This window comes from Corythoichthys intestinalis, chromosome 13, assembly GCF_030265065.1.
Source record: "Corythoichthys intestinalis isolate RoL2023-P3 chromosome 13, ASM3026506v1, whole genome shotgun sequence".
In the NCBI taxonomy this organism is placed as follows: Eukaryota; Metazoa; Chordata; class Actinopteri; order Syngnathiformes; family Syngnathidae; genus Corythoichthys; species Corythoichthys intestinalis.
In genome coordinates this window covers 27394542-27421084 of record NC_080407.1, presented here as the reverse complement: position 1 = coordinate 27421084, position 26543 = coordinate 27394542, and the positions used below count along the sequence as shown (strand labels likewise).

The 26543-nt window shown below is 40.4% G+C and overlaps 1 protein-coding gene across 4 annotated transcripts; it reads right to left on the bottom strand.

Moving 5' to 3' along the window:
* Window positions 1-496: 496 nt before the first annotated feature.
* On the bottom strand, window positions 497-26543 carry LOC130927896 (uncharacterized). Of its 4 annotated transcripts, XR_009066539.1 has the most exons (6): window positions 26265-26543; window positions 13902-14303; window positions 2189-7381; window positions 1972-2089; window positions 1027-1360; window positions 497-809 (listed from the first exon to the last, which is right to left on the bottom strand). XR_009066539.1 is itself a non-coding variant. In XM_057854004.1 (5 exons), the coding sequence occupies exons 1-4, from the start codon at window positions 26269-26271 to the stop codon at window positions 2016-2018; spliced, it is 621 nt and encodes a 206-aa protein (XP_057709987.1). In that variant the 5' UTR covers window positions 26272-26543; the 3' UTR covers window positions 816-1360; window positions 1972-2015. The 4 variants fall into 4 exon arrangements, 1 of the variants encoding a protein (XP_057709987.1); XR_009066538.1 differs by lacking the exon at window positions 497-809 and having other exon boundaries at window positions 816-1360; XR_009066540.1 differs by lacking the exon at window positions 497-809 and having other exon boundaries at window positions 816-1360; window positions 1966-2089; window positions 7244-7381.

Sequence of the window (26543 nt, the reverse complement as noted above, 5' to 3'; positions counted from 1 at the left end):
TCTTGGCCTTGTGGAGAGGTTGGAGTTTGTTTGTTTGAGCATGTGAACAGGTGTCTTTTATACAGGTAACAAGTTCAAACAGGTGCAGTTACTTCCAGTAATGAGTGGAGAACAGGAGGGGTTCTTAAAAAAGAACTAAGAGCTGAAATATTTACTAGTTGGTAATGTATCAAATACTTATTTCATGCAGTTAAATACAAATTTATTATTTAAAAATTATACAATGTGATTTTCTGGATTTTTTATTAGATCCCGTCCCTCACAGTTGAAGAGAACTTATGATACAAATTACAGACCTCTACATGGCTTGCAAGTGGGAAAACCAGCAAAATCGGCAGTGTATCAAATACTTGTTCTCCGCACTGTACGCTTTGTTTGTAAGAAAAACAGGAACTTAAAAAAAACAACTTATAGCTCCACAAAGATTAATAATGAAGGATGAGAAACTTGATGTTACTTTTTTTTCCTTTAAATTTTCCTTTAAACTACACACCAGTTTCCTGCTTGTCCGGATTTACAAATTATCAGCCAACACCGCCCAGCTTCCAGCACCCTCTGCCGCTAAGAAATAAGTTTCCAACTTTCTTTATTTCTTTCAGCAAAGAGAAGAAAGACAGACACACTGCTTGCTGCTGTAAAGGCAGAGCAATGCGCGCTTTAACTGAATGATGCAGCTATTCAAAGACCAAACTCAACAGGAAGCAGAGGAGTTTCAAGCTCAACAGAGTTAGCAGAGGCCATCCGGCAGCAGAGTTTCATGGAGGGTCTTCTGGACGCCATGAACAGAATGGCAAATCGGCAAGAAAACCCTTATTTTAAAAAAATACAGAAGAGTAAACTTAATTTTGCACATGTACATTTATTCTAAAGTGTTTGAGGGACCTTTAAAAGAAATTACTTTGAATAACACAAGGTGGTGCTTTGTCTGATTACTATTCTAAAAACAATTACGTCAAAGCCAATGTTAGAATGTACCGAAAAAGTTTAGTTGGGCAACAAAAAGTGGCGCATCAAGGCTGAACGCACAGCTACACCTTCAGCATCTGAAGCAGGAGGTAGAACTTCAGTGTCTGGCTGCAGTAACAGGTTAGGCCTTCTCTCACTTCACATCTCATTGTGGCTCTCACAGAGGTTGTGAAGCACACAGCACATGGACACCATGAAGTTTATCCTCTCATGGATGCAGTCATTCCACTTTTGGAGCCATCGCCACCTTATTTTGAGTCCGCCAAAAGCATGCATAACCAATTCTCCACAAGCTGCTCGTCTGTGAAACTGGGAAGAACCCGTCTCCACCAATCATCGGCTTTTGTTTGGACCCAAACGGATGGAGAGGATCGTTGTGCAGTGAGTCGCAAATCTGAAATGCAAACAGAAATCCGTTAATTTTTGGAGTATTCTAGGTAACACAAGCCAAAAACTATTATCTCAAAAGTTTGTTCATATGAAAGTACATTAATGTGTATACAGTAACAGTTGGGGTTTAACGGTACACTCAAATTTTAGTTCGGTTTTGGAAGTGCTCGATTCAGTTAAGTGTCCATACAGTAAAGATAGGAAAAAATATACTTAATGCTTTTATTTTTTTAAATGTAAACAATATAATTTGTGAAAATAAATAAAAGAGACACTTTTGGTTGATATTTCAAATATATTTCGCCCTGAGTTAATCAAATCAAAACAAAAAAACTTTAACAATTATAAAAAAGATTTATACACAGGTATAATTTAACGAGACGGCCAAATAGTGTTCAATTCCATATTCCTGAGTGTCCGACAATTAAAGCGTTCATGCGGGGACCGTGCGTATCGCTTAGATCGCGCTAGTAATTTTATGAGGGGTTAAAATTCCTGAAGCGGAACCGAAACGGTACGCAAGAACCAAATCAAACATGCAAAACAAAAACATTTCAATACACTCACGTAAACCATTGCAACATTCGCAAACACGTTAAATATACTTACACTTACCTGTTGCCTCCTTTGTCTTTTCCAGTCTCATTGCCTTTTATCCTTCACAAAGTGAAGGAATATCGCTCGCCTTTGGATCTGTCGTCTTCTAATGAAATTGTGTGCGTTTCAGACCCGCCTGCAGAAACAAATAACAGGGGGGGCGTTACATTTTGGGGGGGGGGGGGGGGGGCACACTTCTTCAATGTAAATTTAGCCGTAACAGTGGCGTTTTTACCCGTTATATTTTCTGATGACAGTGTCAGTCAGTGAAACTGCAGGAGGTGGCAGCGCTATCCCTTCATGTTGACTTTCGGCCGCGTCTTTGTCATGGCTTGAGTTCGTCTTTAGTTTCTTGGAAAAAAACACGGATGTCCATTCCAATCTGAATTAGCAACGGAGGAGGCGCTCAATTATGTTCTGTAACCGGAGCAATCCCTATCCAATCGCAGTACCCAATGGCCGGCTACTCAGCCCGCCCCCCTTATCTGTGATTGGCTAGAAATTGCCTACATTCGCTGCTCTGATTGGTTGAATTGAATGACGACAGATCTAGATAGGACGACTCGAGCTGTGTTTTTCAATCTTTTCAGAGTCACGGTACGTTTTTACGTTGGAAAAAATCTCGCGGTACACACCAAAATGTTCCAAAATTACTTTCTGTACAGTATATTTAATTACAAAATAATTTCTCAGTATTTATACTTACTCAGTGTGAAACGTTTAGCAATTAGGCTTGAAAAACTATCAGGGGACTTGAGCAATGTCTTTAAGCACATCAGGGCTGGTCGTCTCGCTGACAATGGCTTTGCAGGCAGGTAGTATTAACGTCTCTGCCACAGTTTGGGAATTTTCGGATTTAGCAACAAAGTAACTGACTTTCAGGGCTTTCTTATTTACCTTTGTGGTTTTTCTCAAAAAAGTTGCCCATTTCTCTGTGTTTTCACGAAGGCGCACAAAATAGTCCATCGACTTGTTCTGAAGCGACGGGCGTTCATTTGGAGATGACGTTCAAGCTTGTATGGCGCTAGATAGCCGCTTGTGTCGCGTTCAAGAACTGCTCGGATTTCTAGCCATCTCCCACCTTGCTGTCCTCGATAATGTGTTGGAATAAAACATAGAGGGAGGATTAACGGTCGTCACATATGGATAAAATGGAAAGGACACTTTTGTGTATATCGACTCTTGACGAGTCAAATAATGAACAGAAGTGCTGGGGTCCACATTGTTACGGAGAGCAAGGTGGCTGATGGCTAGAAATCTGAGCAGTTCTTGAACGCAACACGACTCTTCTGCACACAACCGATAACTTTTTGCCCATTCCTTCCTTCCTACTGCAACTTTGCCCGACGATGTTAAAAAAAGCAACATTGGATAATTTCTCGCTGCTCACCACGGCACAATCGGTTGAAAAACACTGGAATATAGGGTTCATTCTCTCCGTGTGTGTGTGTTTTTGTGGAAGATTTTTTAAAAAATTACACAGTACAGTTTAATCGAGCTTGGGCGGGCACGGCCGTCCCTCAGGTCTGGTGCGTTTTCAGTTTCTTTGCGTCGCTGCTGGGTGTGGCGAGTAAATAGTGCGTCACTGGCGTGTTACTGGCGCAGAATTAAACGTCACATTGGGCGTAGTACCATGTGCGATCACGACTGCCTCGCGAGTGTGGCGTCCTTATTCATCAAAGTACCCACGTTTCCTGAAGGCAGCATCATTCGGGGTTGCTTTGATAGGCTGTCTCACAAGCCAACACGCCTCTCGTCGAGGCCGTACCCCCCCACGTTAAAACACGGCCAAAAGTTTTGAATCTGAAAAAAAAAAAAAAAAAAAAAAGATCTGAAAGCGAAAAAAAGATTTGAATGTGAAAAAAAAATTTGAAACGAAAAAATAAAATCTGAAAGTGAAAAATAAATATTTGAACCTGAAAATATCAACTTTGTAACTGAAAAAATAAATGATGTTTTCGCTTTTGAAAGATTCAACAACAATATTTTTTTTTCCAATCGTTTCGTTTCTTTTTTTCGGATTACAAAACTTTTGGCCTTGATTTAACACCATACACTATCTGCCAGATAAAACAAACACACAAATATAAAAGATATACACTCACCGGCCACTTTATTAGGTACACCATGCTAGTAACGGGTTGGGCCCCCTTTTGCCTTTAGAACTGCCTCAATTCTTCGTGGCATGGATTCAACAAGGTGCTGGAAGCATTCCTCAGAAAGTTTGGTCCATATTGACATGATGGCATCACACAGTTGGTGCAGATTTGTCAGCTGCACATCCATGATGCGAATCTCCCGTTCCACCACATCTCGAAGATGCTCTATTGGATTGAGATCTGGTGACTGTGGAGGCCATTTGAGTACAGTGAACTCATTCTCATGTTCAAGAAACCAGTCTGAGATGATTCCAGCTTTATGACATGGCGCATTATCCTGCTGAAAGTAGCCATCAGAAGTTGGGTACATTGTGGTCGTAAAGGGATGGATATGGTCAGCAACAATACTCAGGTAGGCTGTGGCGTTCCAACGATGCTCAATTGGTACCAAGGGGCCCAAAGAGTGCCAAGAAAATATTCCCCACACCATTACGCCACCACCAACAGCCTGAACCATTGATACAAGGCAGGATGGATCCATGGTTTCATGTTGTTGACACAAAATTCTGACCCTACCATCCGAATGTCGCAGCAGAAATCGAGACTCATCAGACCAGGCAACGTTTTCCCAATCTTCTATTGTCCAATTTCGATTTGCTTGTGGAAATTGTAGCCTCAGTTTCCTGTTCTTAGCTGAAAGGAATGGCACCCGGCGTGGTCTTCTGCTGCTGGAGCCCATCTGCTTCAAAGTTTGACGTACTGTGCGTTCAGAGATGCTCTTCTGCCTACCTTGGTTGTAACGGGTGGTTATTTGAGTCACTGTTGCCTTTCTATCAGCTCGAACCAGTCTGGCCATTCTCCTCTGACCTCTGGCATCAACAAGGCATTTCCGCCCACAGAACTGCCGCTCACTGGATATTTTTTCTTTTTCGGACCAATCTCTGTAAACCCTAGAGATGGTTGTGCGTGAAAATCCCAGTAGATCAGCAGTTTCTGAAATACTCAGACCAACCCTTCTGGCACCAACAACCATGCCACGTTCAAAGTCACTCAAATCACCTTTCTTCCCCATACTGATGCTCGGTTTGAACTGCAGGATATTGTCTTAAACCATGTCTACATGCCTAAATGCACTGAGTTGCTGCCATGTGATTGGCTTATTAGAAATTAAGTGTTAACGAGCAGTTGGACAGGTGTACCTAATAAAGTGGCCGGTGAGTGTAAATAATGCCATTTAACTTTGTAATGAAACGGCAAGCCGAATAGTATGGATCCAACACAGACGAGGAAGTTTGTGTAGAATTCATGACCAAAAAATCATGGCAACAGTGAACTTTTCCATTCCAATAACGCCTTATTCAATGCGACCCCTGTAGGTGTCCAGTGGCGACCATGTTATTAACAGAAAACAAAATTTTCTACACAAAACATATATAATCTGCAAAGTTAAATACAGAAATGATTGTTTTATTTATTTAGATATTTATTTAAGAACATAAAATTCTTGTAGTAAGAACACTTTACTGTCATAGTCCTTTTTTCTTCTTTATTTTTGTTTATTTAGCTCTCATACTCATACTGCCAATCACGAGTAGTAATAGTAATTGAAAAAAATATATATATTTACATAACCCCCACACAAAAAACTCATTTGTGAGCCAATTTTTTTTTTTATTACTATTATTTTTGCAATATTGAACAATGTATTCTAAATTTACATATTTATTTAATGACAATATCTATGAATGATTTTGAATTTTTGGAATTTGGGGTCTGAGGTTTCAAATATTAAATGCGAAAAGTGTAGTTTGAATAGATTATTATATAAACGACGCCAGTCGACTTTGATGGCCAGAAAAGGTAAAACACAAAACGGCAAAGTCCAAACAGAAATGCAATCACAAAAATAAAGTGTACCACGAATACGAACGTAACTCCCCAACCCTAACCTAAAGGTTTTTCGCCAGTGTGGGTTCTTATGTGTTTTTGTAAGTTTATCTTTGCAGCGAAACATTGACCACAAACTGAGCAGGAAAAAGGTTTTTCACCAGTGTGTGTTCTTGTGTGTCGCTTTAAAGTGCTCTTGTGACTGAATCTTTGACCACAAACTGAGCAGGAAAAAGGTTTTTCGCCAGTGTGGGTTCTTTCGTGACTTAGTAAGTGTTGCTTATTCGAGAATCCTTGACCACAAACTGAGCAGGAAAAAGGTTTTTCGCCAGTGTGGGTTCTTGTGTGTTCTTTCAAGGTGAGCTTTTGAGCGTATCTTTGACCACACACTGAGCATGGAAAAGGTTTTTCGCCAGTGTGGGTTCTTTCGTGACTTTGTAAGTGTTGCTTTTTAGAGAATCCTTGACCACAAACTGAGCAGGAAAAAGGTTTTTCGCCAGTGTGGGTTCTTGCGTGGGATATCAAGTTGCTGTTTTGCCTGAATCTTTTCTCACAAATTGAGCAGGCAAAAGGTTTTTCGCCAGTGTGGATTCTTGTGTGTTTTTTTAGGTTTCCCACCGATACAAAACCTTTTCCACAAACCGAGCAGGAAAAAGGCTTTTCACCAGTGTGGGTTCTTGTGTGTTCTTTCAAGGATCGCTTTTGAGCGAATCTTTGACCACACACTGAGCATGGAAAAGGTTTTTCGCCAGTGTGGGTTCTTTCGTGACTTTGTAAGTGTTGCTTTTTAGAGAATCCTTGACCACAAACTGAGCAGGAAAAAGGTTTTTCGCCAGTGTGGGTTCTTGCGTGGGATATCAAGTGGCTGTTGCGCCTGAATCTTTTGTCACAAATTGAGCAGGCAAAAGGTTTTTCGCCAGTGTGGATTCTTCTGTGTTTTTTTAGGTTTCCCCCCGAAACAAAACCTTTTCCACAAACCGAGCTTGAAAAAGGCTTTTCACCAGTGTGGCTCCTCATATGCATTCGACAAGTATACTTATTAGCAAAGGTTTTCCCACACTGAAAGCATTTCCAGAGTTTGTCGTCACCGTGATATGTCTTATGACCATCATCAATGTAAGGTGAGTGTGACGTGGTTGCATTTGTGTCTGATGTAGCGATGAAAATGTCTGCTTGCAATCCTTCTGTTGATCTGCTGCGCCTTGGAGGCTCCGCCTCTCTGCCAGCCTCACTTAGACCATCTTCACTCTTCAAGGGATCAACCGTCAACCTGGTGATATGTTCCTCCTCCTCCTCCTTTTTACCATATGGCAGCTCCTCGTCCTTTTTGATTGGAAGTTGCTTTTGTTGACAGGGCTTTGGCTCCTCTTTGATTTGGGGGAGCTCAACATCCTCTTTTACGCCAGGAGATTCTGGCTCAGCACAAAGATATTTTCTGAAACCTGCAAGACACAAGAAAACCAATGATATATTTTATGGGCCACCACCGTTTCATCGGCCAGTCTTTTCTTTGTGTAAAACTTGAAGATGAGAACAGTGATCACTCACGACTTCGCAGTTCACGTTACGCGGATTCAGTGCATTGCAGGGTTTTAAAAAAATATTCATCAAAAAATAAAAGTGAAAAAATACACGTCAGTTCATTTTGAGACACAAGAGACATTGGTTCGCATGGAGATGCGACTGAAAATTCGCTGTCCAATGTTATAATTGTTGTCATAATTTTGTCCACGAATGATCAATGAAGTGATAAGAACAATCATCCAATCTCATCTACGTCATGCAGAATCCATTTTTGGAGATTCCATTGGTTCCCCTGACTTCATTTCGCAGTTTTAACTTCGTCAACACTTTGCTAACTTCAACAGCAACTGATGAGGTTTTTTTCTAAACCAGAAGTTCGAGGCAGACACTGTCCAAGATGGCGTTGCCCATATTTCGCTCAGGAAACTTGTCTATAGTTTTTTTGGTCTGTGTAAATATTGGTTCAGAATTGGCTGCAGGAATTCCGGACCAGGACCCTGATCAATACTATAAAAGAAAAAATAGACAAACACTTCAAGCACTGTCAAAGTATCCCAACATTTAAATTTTTGTATAATGGTCTGATCACAATGTAATGACATTTACTGACAATTTTTGACACTGTTCTTGGAGAATTGGTTTATATAGAGAATTATTATTCAGGAGCCAACTCTGTTGGTCTCGTTGGTTGTCTATTGGTTTAGTTGTTTTTGTCTTTTTTTAAAATTTCTTTCCTGCCTCTTCATTGTGTGGATGGAACGTCAAAGGACCGGAATATCCCATGAAATAGGACTGCTTGACGATGAGATCAGGGGTGCGATTAAATTAAGTTTTTCTTCTTCCCACTCCCTGTCGAGCGCAAATCATTTTTCTGAGTGGTATGTACTCATATGTTTACTTGTGTGCAATTATGTAGCCTTTTATTCTTAGTTAAGGCTATCATGCATTCACATTGTGGTTAGTTTTAACTTTTAATATGCCATTTGGTGTCACAAAAGTAAGCGAAGTTATCTTAGTCCTTTGAAGAACACAAAGGTGTAACATGATCCGCCTTAGTCTACTCAAGTCTTTGATAATCCAATAAGGGGAAGTCACAGACGACCCCAAGAACTGTTGACCGATGGTTTGAATGATTAATGTTAACGTCCAATAGATTGTAAAATGTGAGGTACTGTATATATTGGAGTCGGATTGTGAAATGTGTGTGACACATTCATTAAAACTTGTGTTTATTGTTCGACCGCACCACAAGACTCTCAGTATTTGTGTGTCGACTACGTTTTTATGAAAGCCTCCCGAACAGAAAACGAATGCGCAACGTTGTAAGTACGAGGTCAAGAGCCAACGCCAAGACGAGTTATATTGTATTTCGGTTTCTTTGTGCATGCTTGAAATAAAAAGCCTCATCAAAAGGATATTTCGATGAGAGCATATCAATAACCTTTTGGGCTACAACGTATCACAATATATCGCCTTTTTAATATATTTTCACTAGAGGTGCTTGATAATTATCGGTCCGATAATAGGAATTATGAAATCATCCCAATAAATCCGATAACATTATTAATAGGCCTGATAGACAGACATTACCTAAATTAATGACTATGGTTAGGCCTGTCGCGATAACAAATTTTCGTGTGCGATAATTTATCTCATAAATTGCGATATGCGATATTATTGCGCCCCCCCCTTTTTTTTTTTTTAAACCAATTTACAATAACATAGTGAGAATACAGTATATATTAAGATCAAGCACACCCATTTAAACGCGATATTTACTCTTAAATTCAAAAATACTTTTTAAGAAATCACAACTAAAAACAATAGACCAGGGGTGTCCAAACTTTTTGCAAAGGGGGCCAGATTTGCTGAGACAAAAATGTGGCGGGCCGACCTTGGCTGACGTCCTTTATGTAGAACAATATATTTAAGCAAATTTTGGCTAGCCATTCTGTGCGTCACATTTGCTTTATTATTTTTTTAATCAATTATTATTTCAACAATATCACAACTAGCCTTTGTGGTGTTCTTTCTCGACTCTCGGTCTCTTGCGAAATACTGCTGCTGTGAAACTAAACTAGCTTCAATTTCTCGCTACGTATCTTCCCTGTAATCTTGTCGTACATGTCAGCGTGTCTTGTTTGGTAATATCGCCTCCCATTGAAATCTTTAAAAACAGCGACTGTCTTTTTGCAAATGAGGCAGACAGTTGTTACGTACTTTAGTGAAAAATAGTCCAATTTCCACCTATCCTTGAAGCATCGGCCATCGCTGTCAACTTATTTTTTTGTTGATTGTCGCCATTTTAGAAAATTGGGAGTAAAGGGTCACACGGGGTAATGTTGCTTAGAGTGCTGCTGCATTTTACTGGGGAAATGAGAAGCAGCATTTAGTGTGTAAGATACCTCTTATGCTGGTAGCAGTACTGCTGACCAATTTATTAAGTCTGTGTGTGGGCCAGAAGGTATTGATTTTATGACAGAGGCTGAGGGCCGGATGAAATTTGACCACGGGCCGCATTTGGCCCCCGGGCCGGACTTTGGACATGTCTGCAATAGACCATGCCTCTGAAGTAAAAGATAACAATATTAATACCGCACAGAAACACAGAATAGATAAAATGTGTTTTTCAAGAAAAAAAGAAAATTGCACTTAATAACTTAAGCGTTTAAGCAAATGAAAACTTTTCGCCTCATAGCTTCTGCTATGGTGTTCCATAAGGATGCAGTGATACAGCTAAGTCACAGTTCAGTACGATTTTCGATGCGGGGGACATGATTTTTGATCCGATTCAATACATTTCATGCTCTGAAAAAAAAAAAAAAACAATTGTATTTTTTGTTTCGTTTTTTTTTTGGCTAACGAGCAAAAATTAAATCGCCATCATATAAACATGCATTTTTGTGCATAATATTTATGTGCTTATTTCTTACTGATCTGAAGAAATTTTGTATAAAAGTGCTTAGAACAATCTTTACTGTTTGTAAAGTGAGGCGGGGCACACTGTTGATTGCTACAGCTGTCTTAGCAGCTAGGTCTACTACATGAGCAAGACATCCTATTTGTTGTCCGAATCCATCTGTGTCACGTAATGAATTGACAACATTTGCAGCATTATCTATAGTCACTGTTATGGATTGATTTGGCCTTCCTAACTTCCATTCAGTCATGGCGGTTTATAATTCATCGATGTAGTATATGGACTACGTGTCCCATAATCACTCTGGGCTCACGTAGCCAATGGCACGGGACGTAACACACCTAGTTTGCTATTTCATGAAATCTAGTGTGTGCGCGCATAAAAAAGTTAGCAAACACCATAGTCACGTCTGCTCATTACTGCACAACACCAGCATTTGACAATCGACTTTCATAAACAGGACGAGTTTAAAGCACAGCGCGCTTAATTTGCCACTCAATGTTCATCATGTCAGCTGTCCGTTGTCAAAGCGACGTTGTTCGTAGCAGCCAAGTCAGTAACAATGTTTTGGCTGACTTCGTTGTAAATATCCGGTGTTGTGCCGAAAAATAGCCGCCCTGCATGAAAGGCCACCCCTGACGGGAGCTCCCACACGTCAACAACACCGGCACGCCGGAGATGGTCCGCAGTCAATCCAGAGCACTGACGCGGCCGGTATACGTTGAACAATAGGATATAATGGGAACGATTAGCTCCGGCAGGAGATCTGCAAAAAATGTAGAATTGAGAACTCATTGAAAAGGTTAAGATGGTGTGCTTTCGATACAGAATTTACACGGAACAAAATAGATACAAGGTTTAAAAAGTGGATTTCAAAAAGGTTTGACTTCATATCACTAATTCACACAAGATGATAAATTTCAGGATTTTGAAACCTTGATATCCAAAAACGTCCTAGAAAAAGACTATTTTTACAGATACCTTCAGGTTAGACACTATTATCACCATGATGTAACAAAGAACATAACTAGACAAGAAACTGTGGTTCTACAAGAAATTGTAGATCTCTTCGAGTCGAAGACCTGTCATAAAATTATTTCCAAATTATATAAAATTATGAGGTCAACAAAGATGGATAATACTCATTATATAAAATAAAAATGGGAAGGCAAAGGAATTATGCCACTTGAGAAAAAAAAGTTGGGAGAACATGTGCCAGCTAAAATGGACCACTACGGGCTCGAATGTATGGCACGAATTCTGTTGGAAAAATATTATGAGATACTTCATAACCCCAGTCCAAAAACAACACCTGGGTAAAGGAGACACCTGCTGGAGAGACTCTGGGCCAAATGGAGCGGACCACTCACATATATTTTGGAAATCCAATGTTATTACACCCTACTGGACTGAAATTCATGCACATTTGGAGAACATTTTCGGGCAACATATCCCTTTTAAATGTGAATGTCTGTAACTGGGTGATTTGAAGCTGGAAAATTGGAAAGCCAATGATAAAAAACTGTTGAAGATTTTACTAGCAGCCAGGGATCCAAGGAAAGAAAGACATGTAGTTCTTATGTAGTTCTTAGAACATCAATGCTAGTACGAGTTATCCTAATTTGATATTAAAACCCCTCAATGTTTTCGTTTTAATAAAATTTGTAAAATTATTTTAACTAGTAGGTCGCCATTATTGTTGCTGACGTCGCAGCGCGGTGACGTAACATGGGCTCGCTGCCGAACTTACAGTGTCACTCGTGAACGACATAAACATGTCGACGGTTCTGCCCTTCCAATTTGAAACCTAACGTAGTATTAATGAGAAGTATAGCCCTGTCGATATTTCACAAAACGAGCAGCAAAACCAAAATAAACATTTAAAATGGGATGAGAGGAGTAGCGTACATGTGTCAAGTTCGCTAGTGACAGCTAGCACTCCTGCTCTAGTGATGGAGAAGGAGGGTGTTTGAAAAAAAATCTCAAAAAATGTTTGCAGATCTTCACGGTAAACTATTGTGTCATCCAACTTATTCCAATATTATTGTAACGTCTACAAAATGTCACCCGCTTAGTAAAGTTGCAATTCTTTATTTTGGGAACTTATACAACAATTGGCTGCTGTCTGCTGCACCTCCGTAAGTCACGCGGTGCATTCAGGAACGCAAGCAAATACCCCCACTATAGTATAATCTAATTTGTTACATTATTACGGAGATAGTTAGCATTCAGAGGTGTCTCGTGGATGGCATTAGTTCACGCACACACAGCGGTTTGATTTTTTTGCATCACCTTACCTTATTTTTGTCACGTAAATGTGCTGTCCATGTCATCGATGATAGTTTATACCGGGAGAACGGTATACCGGAAAATTTTAGGATTTTTGAAACCGTGTCGTTTTCATACCACATTATACCTTCAAAGCGGTAATTGACACATGTTTATATACCGCAATGTTTTGTAAACCATGGAGGCGAACAATACAGACGAGACATATCTGCTCCTTGTTTTACACCTGGGAGCATTTGTAAACATTACCCTTGAAAACTTCCTGGCTACAAAACGCACAATTGCTGGAATATGGGCTACACAACGACAAAGACTGCAACAAAATAATGTTGGGCGGCGGTTTGGAATAACGTCAGTCTGGTGGGTCTTGGACCGCAGACAGTTTCAGCCCCCGAGTATCAGTTCAAGTGCATGATGATGACAATGGCTTCTCTGTGCATTACCTCATGAAGCCTCAATACCTACGCAGAGATGAAGACGTTGGCATCATCCGAGGAGGGCCACCTGATTACTACAGATGGGTAGTCCTTACTCCTGCTAACTAAGAAATTACAAAGTGTGGGGATCTTCCTCTTCAAGGTGTAGTTGTTGATTTTGTTTCACCGATTAAAAAAAAAAAAAACTTTCCCCTGCACCAAAATTGCCTAATTAGCTCCCCTTTGTTGATTTTAATAAATTTTCTGTTGCAAAAGGTGACTTGAAGTGTTTATTATTTTACATGTACAAGTACGGGTGTCCGAAACTTGTTTTTAAGATGAGAAACTCGATTTTTAGCTCACATGATTTTATCTACTTTTTGGGGTGTCGAAAATGCCCTCCTGCTCAGAAAAAAAGATATTTTAAAGTTTCCAATGACGAACCAGACATGTATGTTGACATTTTTTAAATATGGTCAAATTGGGGGTATCAGAACGGAATTTCAAGCCACCTGAGTGTTTTCTGTCATGTGCTTGTCTTTCACACAATCATGGTGCACACGCTTGTTTTGCAGACGATCACTATACATGTTATTCCGTTTCATAAGTTTACACATAGATGTAATCCACCTTAAACTCGCGTTGATGTGCCAATGTCAAAATGAGTCAGTCATAATTCGTAAAATAACAAGGATTGGACACACTGTGGCATAAAGACTAAACGGATTGAATGAATGCCACCAAATGACAGTTATGGTTTCTTCGTCACACAGAGCCCCAAATTCCCCTCAAGGTGAGTAACATAATACGCACGGAACAGCGAGTGTGATGTGAAGTCGTCACTCTCTGATGGTCGAGCGAGGAGGTTGTCTGCTTGGGACCCGTCTTTTGAACTGCTGATGCTGCCATTCGGAGGCTCCGTCCCACTGCTGGCTTCACTCGGACCTCCATCTTCACCCTTTAAGGGCTCACTAGTCCACTTGGGGATGTTCACCACCTCCACTATAACATATGGAGGGTCCTCCTCCTCCTTTTTGAGGGGATGAGGTTGCTGCTGTTCCTTAATTTGGGGGTTCTGCAGTGTAATGAAGTACTCCTCCTGCTCCTCTTTAATGTGGACAAATTCTTCCTCCACCTTCCTGATGTATGGCGACTCTTCCGCTTCTTCCATGCGAGCAGACTCCAGGCGTTCAGGACGATGCGCTTGACTGACATCTGCAAGACCAAGACCATAATCACACATGGGCCAAATTTTATGTCTTCATTAGCCATAATCTGTCCCTCCAAAAATTTACTGTTTCAGAAGTAAACCTCTGTGACCATTTTGTATTTATTCGTATCCTGTTGTCATCCACTACGACACAATGTAATAGAGCCGTCCCGACTAGTTGAAGTTGTTGACATAGTCGATGAAGTAAATGCGTCGACAAGCATAATATCCCGTCGACGGTTAAAGGCGAGTTTTAAAAAAAAAAAAAAAACATTTGTGGAAAGTTGAGAAAGGAGGATGCTCCGGATGCAAGCAGAGAAACCGGCGCAAAGCCAAAAAAGCAGACCACAGTGGACAAAGCATGGACTTAATTCAATGGATAAAAGGAGGGTGTCACTGTCGTGTGCAGGGTTACCAGGGTCACCATTTTGATATTTTGTCACACCCCTACTTCACATGCAAGAAAGAATCATGATTCTAGCTTCAGTGTTCTAGTGAATTTTGACCATTATTTTTCATCGTTGTACAATTTGTTTGTTCGGTTTTGCAGATATTTGCTCCAGTGTTACAAATTTAGCCATTATTTCGTGTTAATATTTTATTTTTCCAATTGGGCAACATTGTTTTGTTTTTAGCGATCGTTAAAGTCGCCAGTAGCAGACGGGCCTAATTACATGAAATAATCAGATCACAGAGCAGAGCAAGATTTGGAGACAATGGAATCCCGCAGTTCGAAAGGGATGAGAGTTCCTTCATTACCCGCAGCCAGACCTGTTGTACAGTTTCACACTGCCAAATAGCCAGGGGTGAAAGTGCCTAAAATTTCTTGCCGGAACTCCTTTGGCTCCAGCACCCCCGTGACCTTCGTGAGCTTAAGCGTCTCAGAAAATGAATGAATGAATGAATAGGTTTCATACATGCATTAGGCTGCTGCATTACACTGGAACAAGGCATAAATGAGAAACCGATTTCCATTCAAAATTGTATTTTTTCACTGATTTACAAAATTCTATCTAAAATTCCATCTAATTGTTATATTTCCTCAAATTTAAAAGCGAATCCTCAATTTTAACTATTCAAGAACATAGGATATACTTTAAAATTGAAGATAATATACTGTAAACACTGAATGTTTAAAAATATTAAATATATAAGTAAAATTCCTTTAAAAAAAAAAAAAAAAAAGTACAAATGACTTATACTATGCACAGTGAAATGGGATATATTTTGAAGAAAAAGCAAACTGACTTTTTTTAATTTTAAGGAAACTTCCGTATTTCATAGCGGAACGCCGATCCGGTGCGTTCCAGCTCACTTTCACCCCTGCAAGTAGCATGCAAATATGTATCTGGAGTATCATCCTGACAGTTTGGACCAAGGGCGTTGGTTTGCATAGGGACGGTAGGGACATTACACTTCCAACTTTTCAGCAAAAACTGTACATGCAGCTTATGTGTTTATACCGTCCCTACCAATGTTGAAACCAAACCTACGCCCTTGGTTTGCACATTTATTGGATCGGTTTTTGTCAGGTGACGTAACGCTTGCAAAAGCTGCAGTGCATTGTGGGTTGAATCGCCATTTTGGGTGCACCGCTCACTTATTGTAAACAACTGAGCAGTGAGAATCGTATTTGCTTTCATCATTGTCTTTGATAAAATGGGACACTCGTGTTGTGTGAAAGGCTGCCATACTAAATCACACGACAAAAATGGGAGCAAAGTTGACCACCACGTAAGATTTTTTCGTTTCCCCACTTGGAAAAGAGGTTATGGACGGCTGGTTGAGGAACTAACGAAGTGGCAAAAGTGGCACCTGGACGGTCAGCAAATCCTGGCTGCTTCGCTAATGACAACCAATTGACGAGAACCAATCATAGGCCAGACTGCGTTCCATTCTTCCAATCGCGCTCACGCTCTTCACGTGTACATGGGGTTCTTGGAAAGCAGGCCTTTCCACGCCGGGGACAAGGCAGACGCCGGAGCGAAGCATCCACACTTGCCTGCATTTGCCAGCAGATTGAATTTGGTAAGTAATGGTTTCAATCGTTTTCATATTTTGCGGTATGACAAAGTTACTGCCGTTCGTTGTACCTTGCGTTAAACACTGCCAGAGCTAGCCAAATCTCCGGTGAAAAAATAGCTCTCATTAAGTTAGCGTCAAACTTGTGTATTTAACGGTAATATAAAAGAAGAAACACAAGCTTCTTTCTAATATCGCTGTAATTGGTATTTCAGGGACTTGTGGCGCCTTTTTTTTTTCAGGACGACATTCGTGTGAGAGAAGACAGTGCTTCAGTGCGTGCCCATTAAAGAGGAACTGAAGAGCTTTCCGGATTTTGGTGTAATTTTATGAATATAAACTTGGGACAAGTTCATCAAAACAACCATGACATTATCAACACGTAATTGTAAGGATAATTTGCGTTTTTGTAGTTTTTTTGCACTCCGTTAATGGTCCCTTCGCAAACCCGGAAGTGTGACGTAGGCAACAGAAGACTACCCACAGCTAACATAGCAGCAACAACGATGTCAGTGATATTTCCACCAAAGGTAACCATTCAGGATCGCTCTTTCGTGACGCTACCGATGGCAAAGGCTCCCAGGAAAGATGAACTACAATTAATCCCTACATGTTTGAACCTGAGGCGTCAGATGACGGCGATTTACTTGACACAGCAGATGGCGTCATGACGCCAATTGACACGAACGGGAGAGTGAGTGGTAAGTCCAGCATCATGATTTTTTTATTAGAATGCGATTACATGGTTGTATATTTTTCCATGCTCTACACATAGCTAAAACTGGATATTAGGTAATGGGACAGCTCCTACCGATCTAAATATGATAAAGCTAGCCCAAATGTGGCTAAATGAATGCTCTACACATAGCTAAAACTGGATATTAGGTAATGGGACAGCTCCTACTGATCTAAATATGATAAAGCTAGCCCAAATGTGGCTAAATGAATGCTCTACACATAGCTAAAACTGGATATTAGGTAATGGGACAGCTCCTACCGATCTAAATATGATAAAGCTAGCCCAAATGTGGCTAAATGAATGCTCTACACATAGCTAAAACTGGATTTTAGGTAATGGGACAGCTCCTATTGATCTAAATATGATAAAGCTAGCCCAAATGTGGCTAAATGAATGATATGTTATTGATATTTCAAAATAAATGACAAAACCATTTTATTTTCCAGGTGTTGCTGTAAACCGTCAAGTAATTACCCTTCCAAGAGTATGCCTGTGTCATCAGGAGATCCCAGACGTGAGAGCCAAACGGAGGCTGAAGCACTGACAGGGGCATGAATTTCATTAAAAAAATAAAACCATAAATTGTTAACAACATTGACACATTTTGTTGACTGTTTAATGTATTCTATTGGTATATAATATATTGTATTACATTCTGAAAAAATATTCAATAGGCCGCAATAATAAATGATACCAGGTTTATGTTGAATCAGCATTAGCTTTCGTTGTCAGATTGTGACACAACGGCACACATCAAAGAGCATAATTTTAGTAAGCAACACAAAGTTAGGATAGCAACGGACTAGCGCAACATTGAAAAATGATAATGGCAGTGGGAAATATGTATTTACTCTTTTCTGTAGCATGAAGTGTTCTCTATACAAAGATAATGCATTATCATTAAAATACTACGGTAACTTGATTTTTCTTTTAAAAAATGTGTACTGTATATATGACTAGTTTATGATTTCATGTCATCAAAATTTGCTACATTTATTTCTCCTAAATCATCGTCATCTGATGTCGCAGACGGAAGAAATTCAGCATCTGGCAGGCCTCATAGGATCTCTTCAGTCGTCATCGCTGGACACCGCATCACTTCGGTCATCATATTACTCGACCCACTCTCTCTTGATTTTGGGGAAACTGGGTGGCAACTGACTTGCAACGCTTTTTTCATCGTGTTTAGGGTTTCCGCCACTTAATTTTTTATGTTTGGCTTCCTGGAGGAAAAAAAATCACAGCAGCATGAAAATATTGGATGAATCCTAATTTTAATTTAATAATAATTTCTTGGTGATCAAATAATGATGCCCCAGTCATAGCAGCATCTATTTGATGCTATTGTTCCCTCTTCAAATAGGCAGACCTTGATGTTGAAATATAAAAAACAACGAGCCAAGGACCTATTTGGTGCTGGGGACATTTGAATTTACATAACACCTATTGATATAGTAATAAAATCACATGAGTAGACGACATGTCAGCCAACCTATCTACTTATGACAGGCCAACAGCAAAAAATAAAAATAAAAAAATGTCGCACTTCAACAAACTGGCAGTAGGAGTCCCCCTCGTTTATCAAAAAAAAAGCCATTAATGTTCTACTTACGTCTTTGGAAAACCAAGGTTGCATTGTTGTAGGTTTTCAAAGCTGTCGTGGCTGAAATGATGAAAACAATGAGCCGATTGGGGACCTGTATGCATGCTAACAAAAACGGTCCAAACCTTTGCAGGTGAAGTTTTTTTTTTGGACCACTCCTAGAGTCTCGAGTCTTCCTGTGAGTAATTCATATCGCTACACATCGAGATGGCATGACGAATCCCGCGAGTAAAACCCAGAAAATGTTTGCAATATATGGCGAGGATAGCGTGGTGCTATATTTCCGTGTTCAGAGTGGTGGCGAGGCTTCCTGGAAGTTACGTCACGAGGTAGGGGTCGGCAGGACGGCGCGTCCCTCGTTGCTATGGTGTTGCTATGGCCATAACTCAAAAACTACGCGGTCAATTATTATTTTTTTTTTTTATGTGACTTTTTGAGAGAGCGAATGACGCATTTAATACAATTCAACTGAGTAAAACACTTAAGAGCGAAATCTGAAAAGCTCTTCAGTTCCCCTTTAAAATACTGTTAGGCTAAATAAAATGGTATGTTAAAGGTCCTCTCCATGCTCGTTTGCTATTACCACGCTGACTTGCGGAAGGTGATGGTGGAACATTTGGGGTCCCTGGAGATTCTATGAGTCGATGCAGCTTCATTGGAGAAGCTCCTCTCTAATTTCTTTGAGAAAAACAACATCCCGTGGCACAAACTGGTTAGTTTATTGATGGATTCCTGCGCTGTGATGAGGGGCAGCAAGACTGGCCTTGAGACCAGGATTCACCAACATTGTCCAAACCTGCTGGATGTTGACGGAGACTCTTGTCACCATATACACAACGCCGCAAAGAAATTTTCCGAGGCCTTTGATGGGTATTTGGAGAGGCTATTCAGTGACCTCCAGGTTGACCACCAGTGGAGTCCAGACCAGGTAAACAAAATGCATGCACATTTGACATGTCAGTACCTTAACATCCTCTTGCATTCCACCAACGTCAATGTATGAGCCATTTTTGGTGTTTTGGTGATTTGTGTTTGGATTGGTATTTTGGTATTACAACACCTGCTGGTGAAGGTCAGCATTGTATGTCAAAGTTGTTTAATCTAGTTAATGGGTCACCCAGCCTAAATGTCACAGGTGAGCAATCTGTCTTGATGAAGAACTGAACATTTAAACATTGCGGCTTTGGAAAGTCCAGACCATGGCTGCTGACCTGACTTTACTGCGTTATGTAATATGTAGACTGTGAGTGTGTGTTTTTTTTATTGTTGTTTTTTTTAAAATTTTGTTTTCTATATTTTTTTCAGGTGATGTACCTCAAGGAGGTCGCTATATTAAATCTCCCCGCATCCAGCCCACAAAGGGGCTTTGTTAATCATCGCTGGCTCTCTGCCTATGACGCTAGCATGGCAACCCATGCCATGATGCCAGCATACCGAGTCTTATATTATGGATTCCTCTCCACAGCAGACAAAAAGCTCTATAAGGAGCCATTAGAGTCTATCCTCACCAAACACGATGTTAATCAGACTGCAAGAGCAAGAATCAAGGTGGTTCAGGATAAACTTGACAAAAAAGGTATTGAGAGTTGGATGTTTTAATGCCTAATAATTGGCACAATATTTGACAATGAAATTATTGATATGCAGGATTATGTCTTCTGTTGTTCACTTACATTTGTCTTTCCCAGGCATGACTCCTCAAGGACGTGAAAGGAGGAACAAAATTTGTCAGAAATTGTGGCATGAGGAGACAACAACGGTTCTACAGCTGAGCCTCTACATGGGTGTGCTGGCTATATTAAAGGACTACGTCATGGTTTTCCAGGTCTGTGCTAGTTGTGCTTGGAAATACTACATCTTTACTGCAACTGTATGCACATTCAATGTTCAGTTGGTCCATTTCCTAAGAATTTGTTTCCATGCTCAGGGCAGCCAGACATTGGTCCATAAGCTTCATGATCGGCAGCTTGAGCTTTTCCAAGCCTACTTGGTTTGCTTTGTGAAGGCAGAACACATTACTATGGTAATTTCTCTCTCTTAGGCTTTCTCTGCCTACCTTAGTTTATTGGTTTTATTTTTATTATACTGGTGGTTTCCCATGCCATCTGTTGAGTTGAATGGTTTTTTTTTTTTTGTTTAGCAACCTTTTAAAAAATTATTATGTCCATTAAATATTTCCCATATACGTACAGCTATCTCCCAGGGCTCTAAGGGAGCTGGTCCTGGAGGATCACATGCTGCTGCCGTCGAAGGATGTATATGTGGGACTGGAGGCTGACATGTTCAGGAGCCAGAATCCCAAGCATGCTGTAAGCACAGTGCATCCACCTGCATTGACTTTCTAAATTGTTTTTGAGACTTGAATAATGCTACATTTGTTCCAAGTCAGAGGCATGCTCAGTCCCTTCAGAGACTAAACCAAAAACATTTGGCCAAATTATTTTGTCCAAGGTTATTTTCTCCAAGATTAGGTGAAAATATTTTTTGCATGGACAATTTTAAAGCTCTTTTTGGATGTTTCAATATAAATACTTTTTAACTTCATGGAGTGCCTTGGTCAAGAGCAGTTATTCTTTTCACTTTACCATTCTAAAATAATGGTCTTTGTTGTTTTTCTGTCAGTTGTTGGTGCCATTCCTAGCTAGCGTCAGAAAAGCTTACATCACCAATGCAGTTTACCTCCAAAAGAAACTCCCCCTGGACAGTCCAACTCTAATAGCCCTCTTTGCACTGGACCCTCTCCTGCGAGGCCACTCACAGGCAACCATTCAGTTAAAGAGGTAAGATTTTTTTAAAATCTTTTTTTTTTTTGCTTTGGGATTTTGCTTATTCCTGTCATTAATTTCAAGCTCATATCTATCTCTTGACAGGCTGAGTGCAATGCTGAGTCACCTCTTGCCAGAAGACCAGGATTTTCCAAAGGATCTGGTTCAATTCAGTGTTGATATGACCATCCCCAAGTACAAGGAGGGAGATGAGATCGTGGAGTGGTGGGGTCATGTGTTTGACCAGCCTGGTAAGTACCCCACCCTCAGTGCATTGGCCAAATGTGGCTTGTCTATCTTCCACGGACCAAGAGTGGAATCCTCCTTAAGCCTGATAAATGAGGTCATTGACCAGTGAAGTGGGAACATGAACTTGGAGACCTTCAACGCCATTCAGACGGTGAAGTACACCCTGCGTTCAAGGGGGCAGACGGCCATGCAGATGTTCCAGCAGAGCGACGTGAAATTTGGGGAGGTGGGCAGAATCATCTGCCGAAATATAAATAATGCAGCAGGCACATACAAACAGAAACTGAAGCCAGAAGCAACAGAAAGACAGCTGCAGCACAGACAATATGGCTGTCATGAAACTGGGAGTGCTCAGCAGGCAAAGAAGCAGGCTGCTGAAAATGAGAAGCAAGCAAGGCTGAGGCATGTGGCCACTCAGCGTAAAAGGGCCATGGAGACAAAAAGAAAAAAAATCTAAAGTGCCGGATAGAGTTGTTTTTTTTTCACTATAAATTATTGTACATATGGCCTTATACAGTTTTCAACTTTGTTTCTAAATAAAACATGGCCAGCACAAGGTGTATGTGTGTGTGGGACCTGCTGCAGGTCACTGGAACACCGTGTGCTCAATATTTTTTTGGGTTGTCCAGTTTACCGGAACACATTTCCTTCACACCCTTCTCACCTTTTTGACCCCTGACCCATTTTCATGCCTGAATAATACTAATATGTATGTGCAAGCAAAGTTTTATACGTTTTTAGATGACCTAAACCTGTTGAATAAAGTATGTCAATGACAAAGTCTTCTCGAGTCTTTGCCTCTCAAGTACAGAAAGAACTGGTGTTGGTTTTGATAATGAAAAGTACTTTTATTAATTACATTCAAACGATGTTGTGGAGATAAACACTGTATAGGAAATACGATATTTGCTAATAAAACAAGAAGCATGACAGTTTGACTTTTTTTTTTATATAGATACAGTGGGGAGAACAAGTATTTGATACATTGCCAATGGGCAATGGGAAAACCCATTGGCAGTGTATCAAATACTTGTTCTCCCCACTGTATGTTTTACTAAAATTCTCAAAACAGTAGCAGCACAATGGTAAACAGAAAATAGCAATACAAAGAAATATAAAATATGTGCATACGAAGTAAATTAACACTAGTTGTAGAATAATGTGTTCAACTAAATTTGTCCCACTTCACATGACAAGTCCTGCATCGGTTCTTGTCTCGTGACGTTTCTGGCGCAATGCATTGTGGGTTTTCGTGTATTGCAGAACAACAACAAGCCCGCGACATGATCCTTTGCTAGGCATCCATTCTGCGTGGTAATCGTTGAAAATGGTACACTCGTGTTGTGTTAAAGACTGCCATTCTAGGTCCCATGATAGAAACGAATGCAAAAAGGATGGGATGGTTTTTTTTTCAGCATTCCCGCCTGGAAGAGAAGATATGGAACTCAGATGAGGTGACCAAGAGGCTTCGAATGGTTGCAGCGGTGAGAAGAAAGGCCATCACTTTTTATTCATCAACTGAAAACATGTCGCTCTGTTCCCTACATTTCCATAAAGGTAAGTAACTGGAAGTGTTAATGTTCTTCGGATGCTGATACTGACTGCATTTAAACGCTTATGGCGTGTGGTTGTGTTGTTTACTTTGGCTAACCATGCTAGTGTCTAAGAGAGGCTAACTGTAGCCCTACTGGCTAACTGTGCGTAAGCAACAGGCGTTCACCGTATGGTACTAGTACACAAAAAACAGTTCAAAGGTAACAAAGTAAGGGTAGTAATGAAGATGTAACAGCACACAATGAATTATTATAAGTATGGGAGATGTGTTAGAAAAAAATGCGATATTTACCTCCCGCTTAGGCTACTGATATGCTTGACCAAGCACTCTGTGGAGACTACAGATCTACTAAATCACCAGAAGAATCTTCTGCTTGTTTGTTATACCTAATGATCAGTTAAACTTAAAAAAAAAAAATAATAATAATAATAAAAAAGTCTGTTGCATACAAATCAGTGCCATATGAGGGCAGATCCCATCAGTTTAGACACACTACAAAGCTTTAAAATCCATTTTAAGTTACTAATGTTAACCTGTTGTATGACTGATACGACTTATAATTTCAGGAAAACCAGCATATGAAATAAATGAGGCAGACCCTGACTGGGCACCATCCTTATGCCTGGGACACACATGTGTTCAGCCCACCAACGTGGACCGCTCTTCTAGGCGAAGTAGGCATGAGAAATTGAGGATGGAGGAAGACGTTGGTGAGCTACAGGAGGAGCCGTCAGCGCCCTTTAGATGCTCCTTCTGACCTTCATGCGCCTGCGTTTGGACCTGCCTACACTACACATTGCACACATATTCCATGTTTCCCGTTAGACTGTGTATTGAGTGTTCAGTGGCATGGTGCCCTTTTTACATGCTAACTTGAGACGAGCAATTGTTTGGCCCAACAGAGAAACACTCTATAAAACAATGCCTTACGAGTTTGTTGAGTCCTTCAGACGCAGAGTTGCAGTAATTAATGAGTTTTTGAAATTTTTACAGAGAAACCATCAAATCTTAAGGCGCATGCGCAAATGTTTTCTAGTTACAAGCATAACTACACCATGAAATACCTAACTGGAATCACACCAAAGGGGGGAATCTGTTTGATGTCAAAACGTTGGGGTGGTCGCACAAGTGACAAACATATCACCTTGAACAGTGCTTTTTTTTAATAACCTTTTGCCCGGGGACATTGTCTTGACTGACAGAGGCTTTGATATTCAAGAACATGTGGGTATGTTATGTGCAGAGGTCAAATTCCCTGCGTTCACAAAAGGTCGCTGTCAGCCGGTAGAGATGTGGAGGAGACTAGGAAGATAGCACATTTGAGGATCCATGTTGAACGGGTAATTGGTAATCTTTGCCAGAAGTATAAGATCCAACAGGAACTATACCTATTAACTTGGTTCTGCCATGTGACGGCGAAGATTTCACATTGTTGGATAAGATTGTTTATGTATGCGGTGCCCTTACAAACGTTTGCCCAACTGTTGTGTAGTTTGTACTGTTATACCATTTACTGTTTCAGCCTTTCAAACTTAGCTGTTATTGATATTTTGTATTTTGTTGTGACTTGATTGTATTTAATAAAACATATTAAGTCATCTTGAATCCTATTCTTTGTAAGTACAGCATGTGTCAATACTGTATTATATATATATATATATATATATATATATATATATACACACACACGCATAATAATGTTTATACAAAGGATGCCAGGTAACTACTTTGGCCAGGTACTTTTAATGTTGCCAAATTGTCAGTTAAAACAAATCACAAACTACCAACCACCACTAACTTAAGTGAGCACAGAGAGCAGAACCAACACATGTCTTTATCTGTTTCATGCGGTGTAGACCAACACAGGTTAAATAATAATGGGGCAGATCTCATTATCACACGCAACCATGTCATCTTTGGTCTCCAGACCACAGCAGAGGCACCATAACTGACAAATACCGATCTCTCGCTTCCTTTTCAAGCTTCTCCACATAAGGAGTCTTGTCGTTCTTCTGGCTTTTTCCCATTTTGATGTGACATTCGCGTGGCTGCTTACCCGCAAAATTGTCAACAAAACAAACGTGACCGGGGCGGATGTAGTCCAGGTCACTGAGATACACGAAAGATGGCGGCTCAGGTGGTCGTGATGACGTAGGTGACAACAACCGATTGAGAGAAGTGCACATCTTTGCATGGCAATGTCAACACTGAAACAACAGGCCTATATTGTGCAATATACATGAATTTGCATGTCATTATGACAGTTCCTTAACCTGTTTTAGTCATGAGATGTTTAAGATGATATTCAAGGTACAATTCAAGTTCAACAATGTTCAAGTAAGAGCTGTATCATGTTTCTGAGAGGAGCAACGAGAGTGACGGCTGTGTTTTCGCAGTCCTGCGGTCGAAATGAGAAGAGATCCTGCACCCAGCCATTCGTGAAATGTCCGTGAGCTTCGAGAGATTTATAGTTTTTAAAATGTAAGCGCTGATACCATAAAAGAGGGAGTATTTTATATCCAGCGATGAAGTTGGAGGCAGTAATGTGGCGTCGGAGCAACTCCTGTGGTTTGTTTACAACATCCGTGGTACACTCAAAATGGCGCATGGAGGCGTGTCCGCTAGTTTGGGCACGTGACTGACAAAGACCGATCGGCAAAAGCCCATTTAGTACGCATTAAATTGAGTTTTATGCAATCTATGCAGTATTTTAAATTGGATAAATTGCTATTCGTAGTCATTGTAAACGTATTGTTAAGGATATGTCCCAGCAACTATTATAAGATGTTACTCAAAGGTCGTTACTCCATTTTTCGATTGGTAAAAATGTAGAATTGTTACATGAGAATAATTTAAGTGCTTTACATCACATTCAAATAAGTAAGAGACGAGTAAAAATAAAAACAGTAAAGATAGAAAACAACAAATGGGGTGCTGCGTGACAGCACTAATCAGACATTTTGTGTCTTTAAACATTCGAATGGTAATGTATAGTATTTGCGAGACAATTGAGTCATACGTCAACTTACTCACCTGACATTTTGGGACTTGATGTTGGCTTGCTCGGCGACGTGTTTATCCCAGGCGCGTTGTTTCTCTTTGTTAGCTGCTAAACTAGGCTAGGCTAACCTTAGCAGGCCTCGAAGTTTGAACGTGCACCTAAACGACTCGAAGCAGAAGCGGGATTGAACGGATTCTTGTCCAAAAATTGACACCTTTCAGTCGATTAGATTACGTCTTGAGGCTAAGTGGATTGCCATCAAGCATCACTTTTCCAAAGCAATCAGACGGCAACTCCAGCAACTCACATCC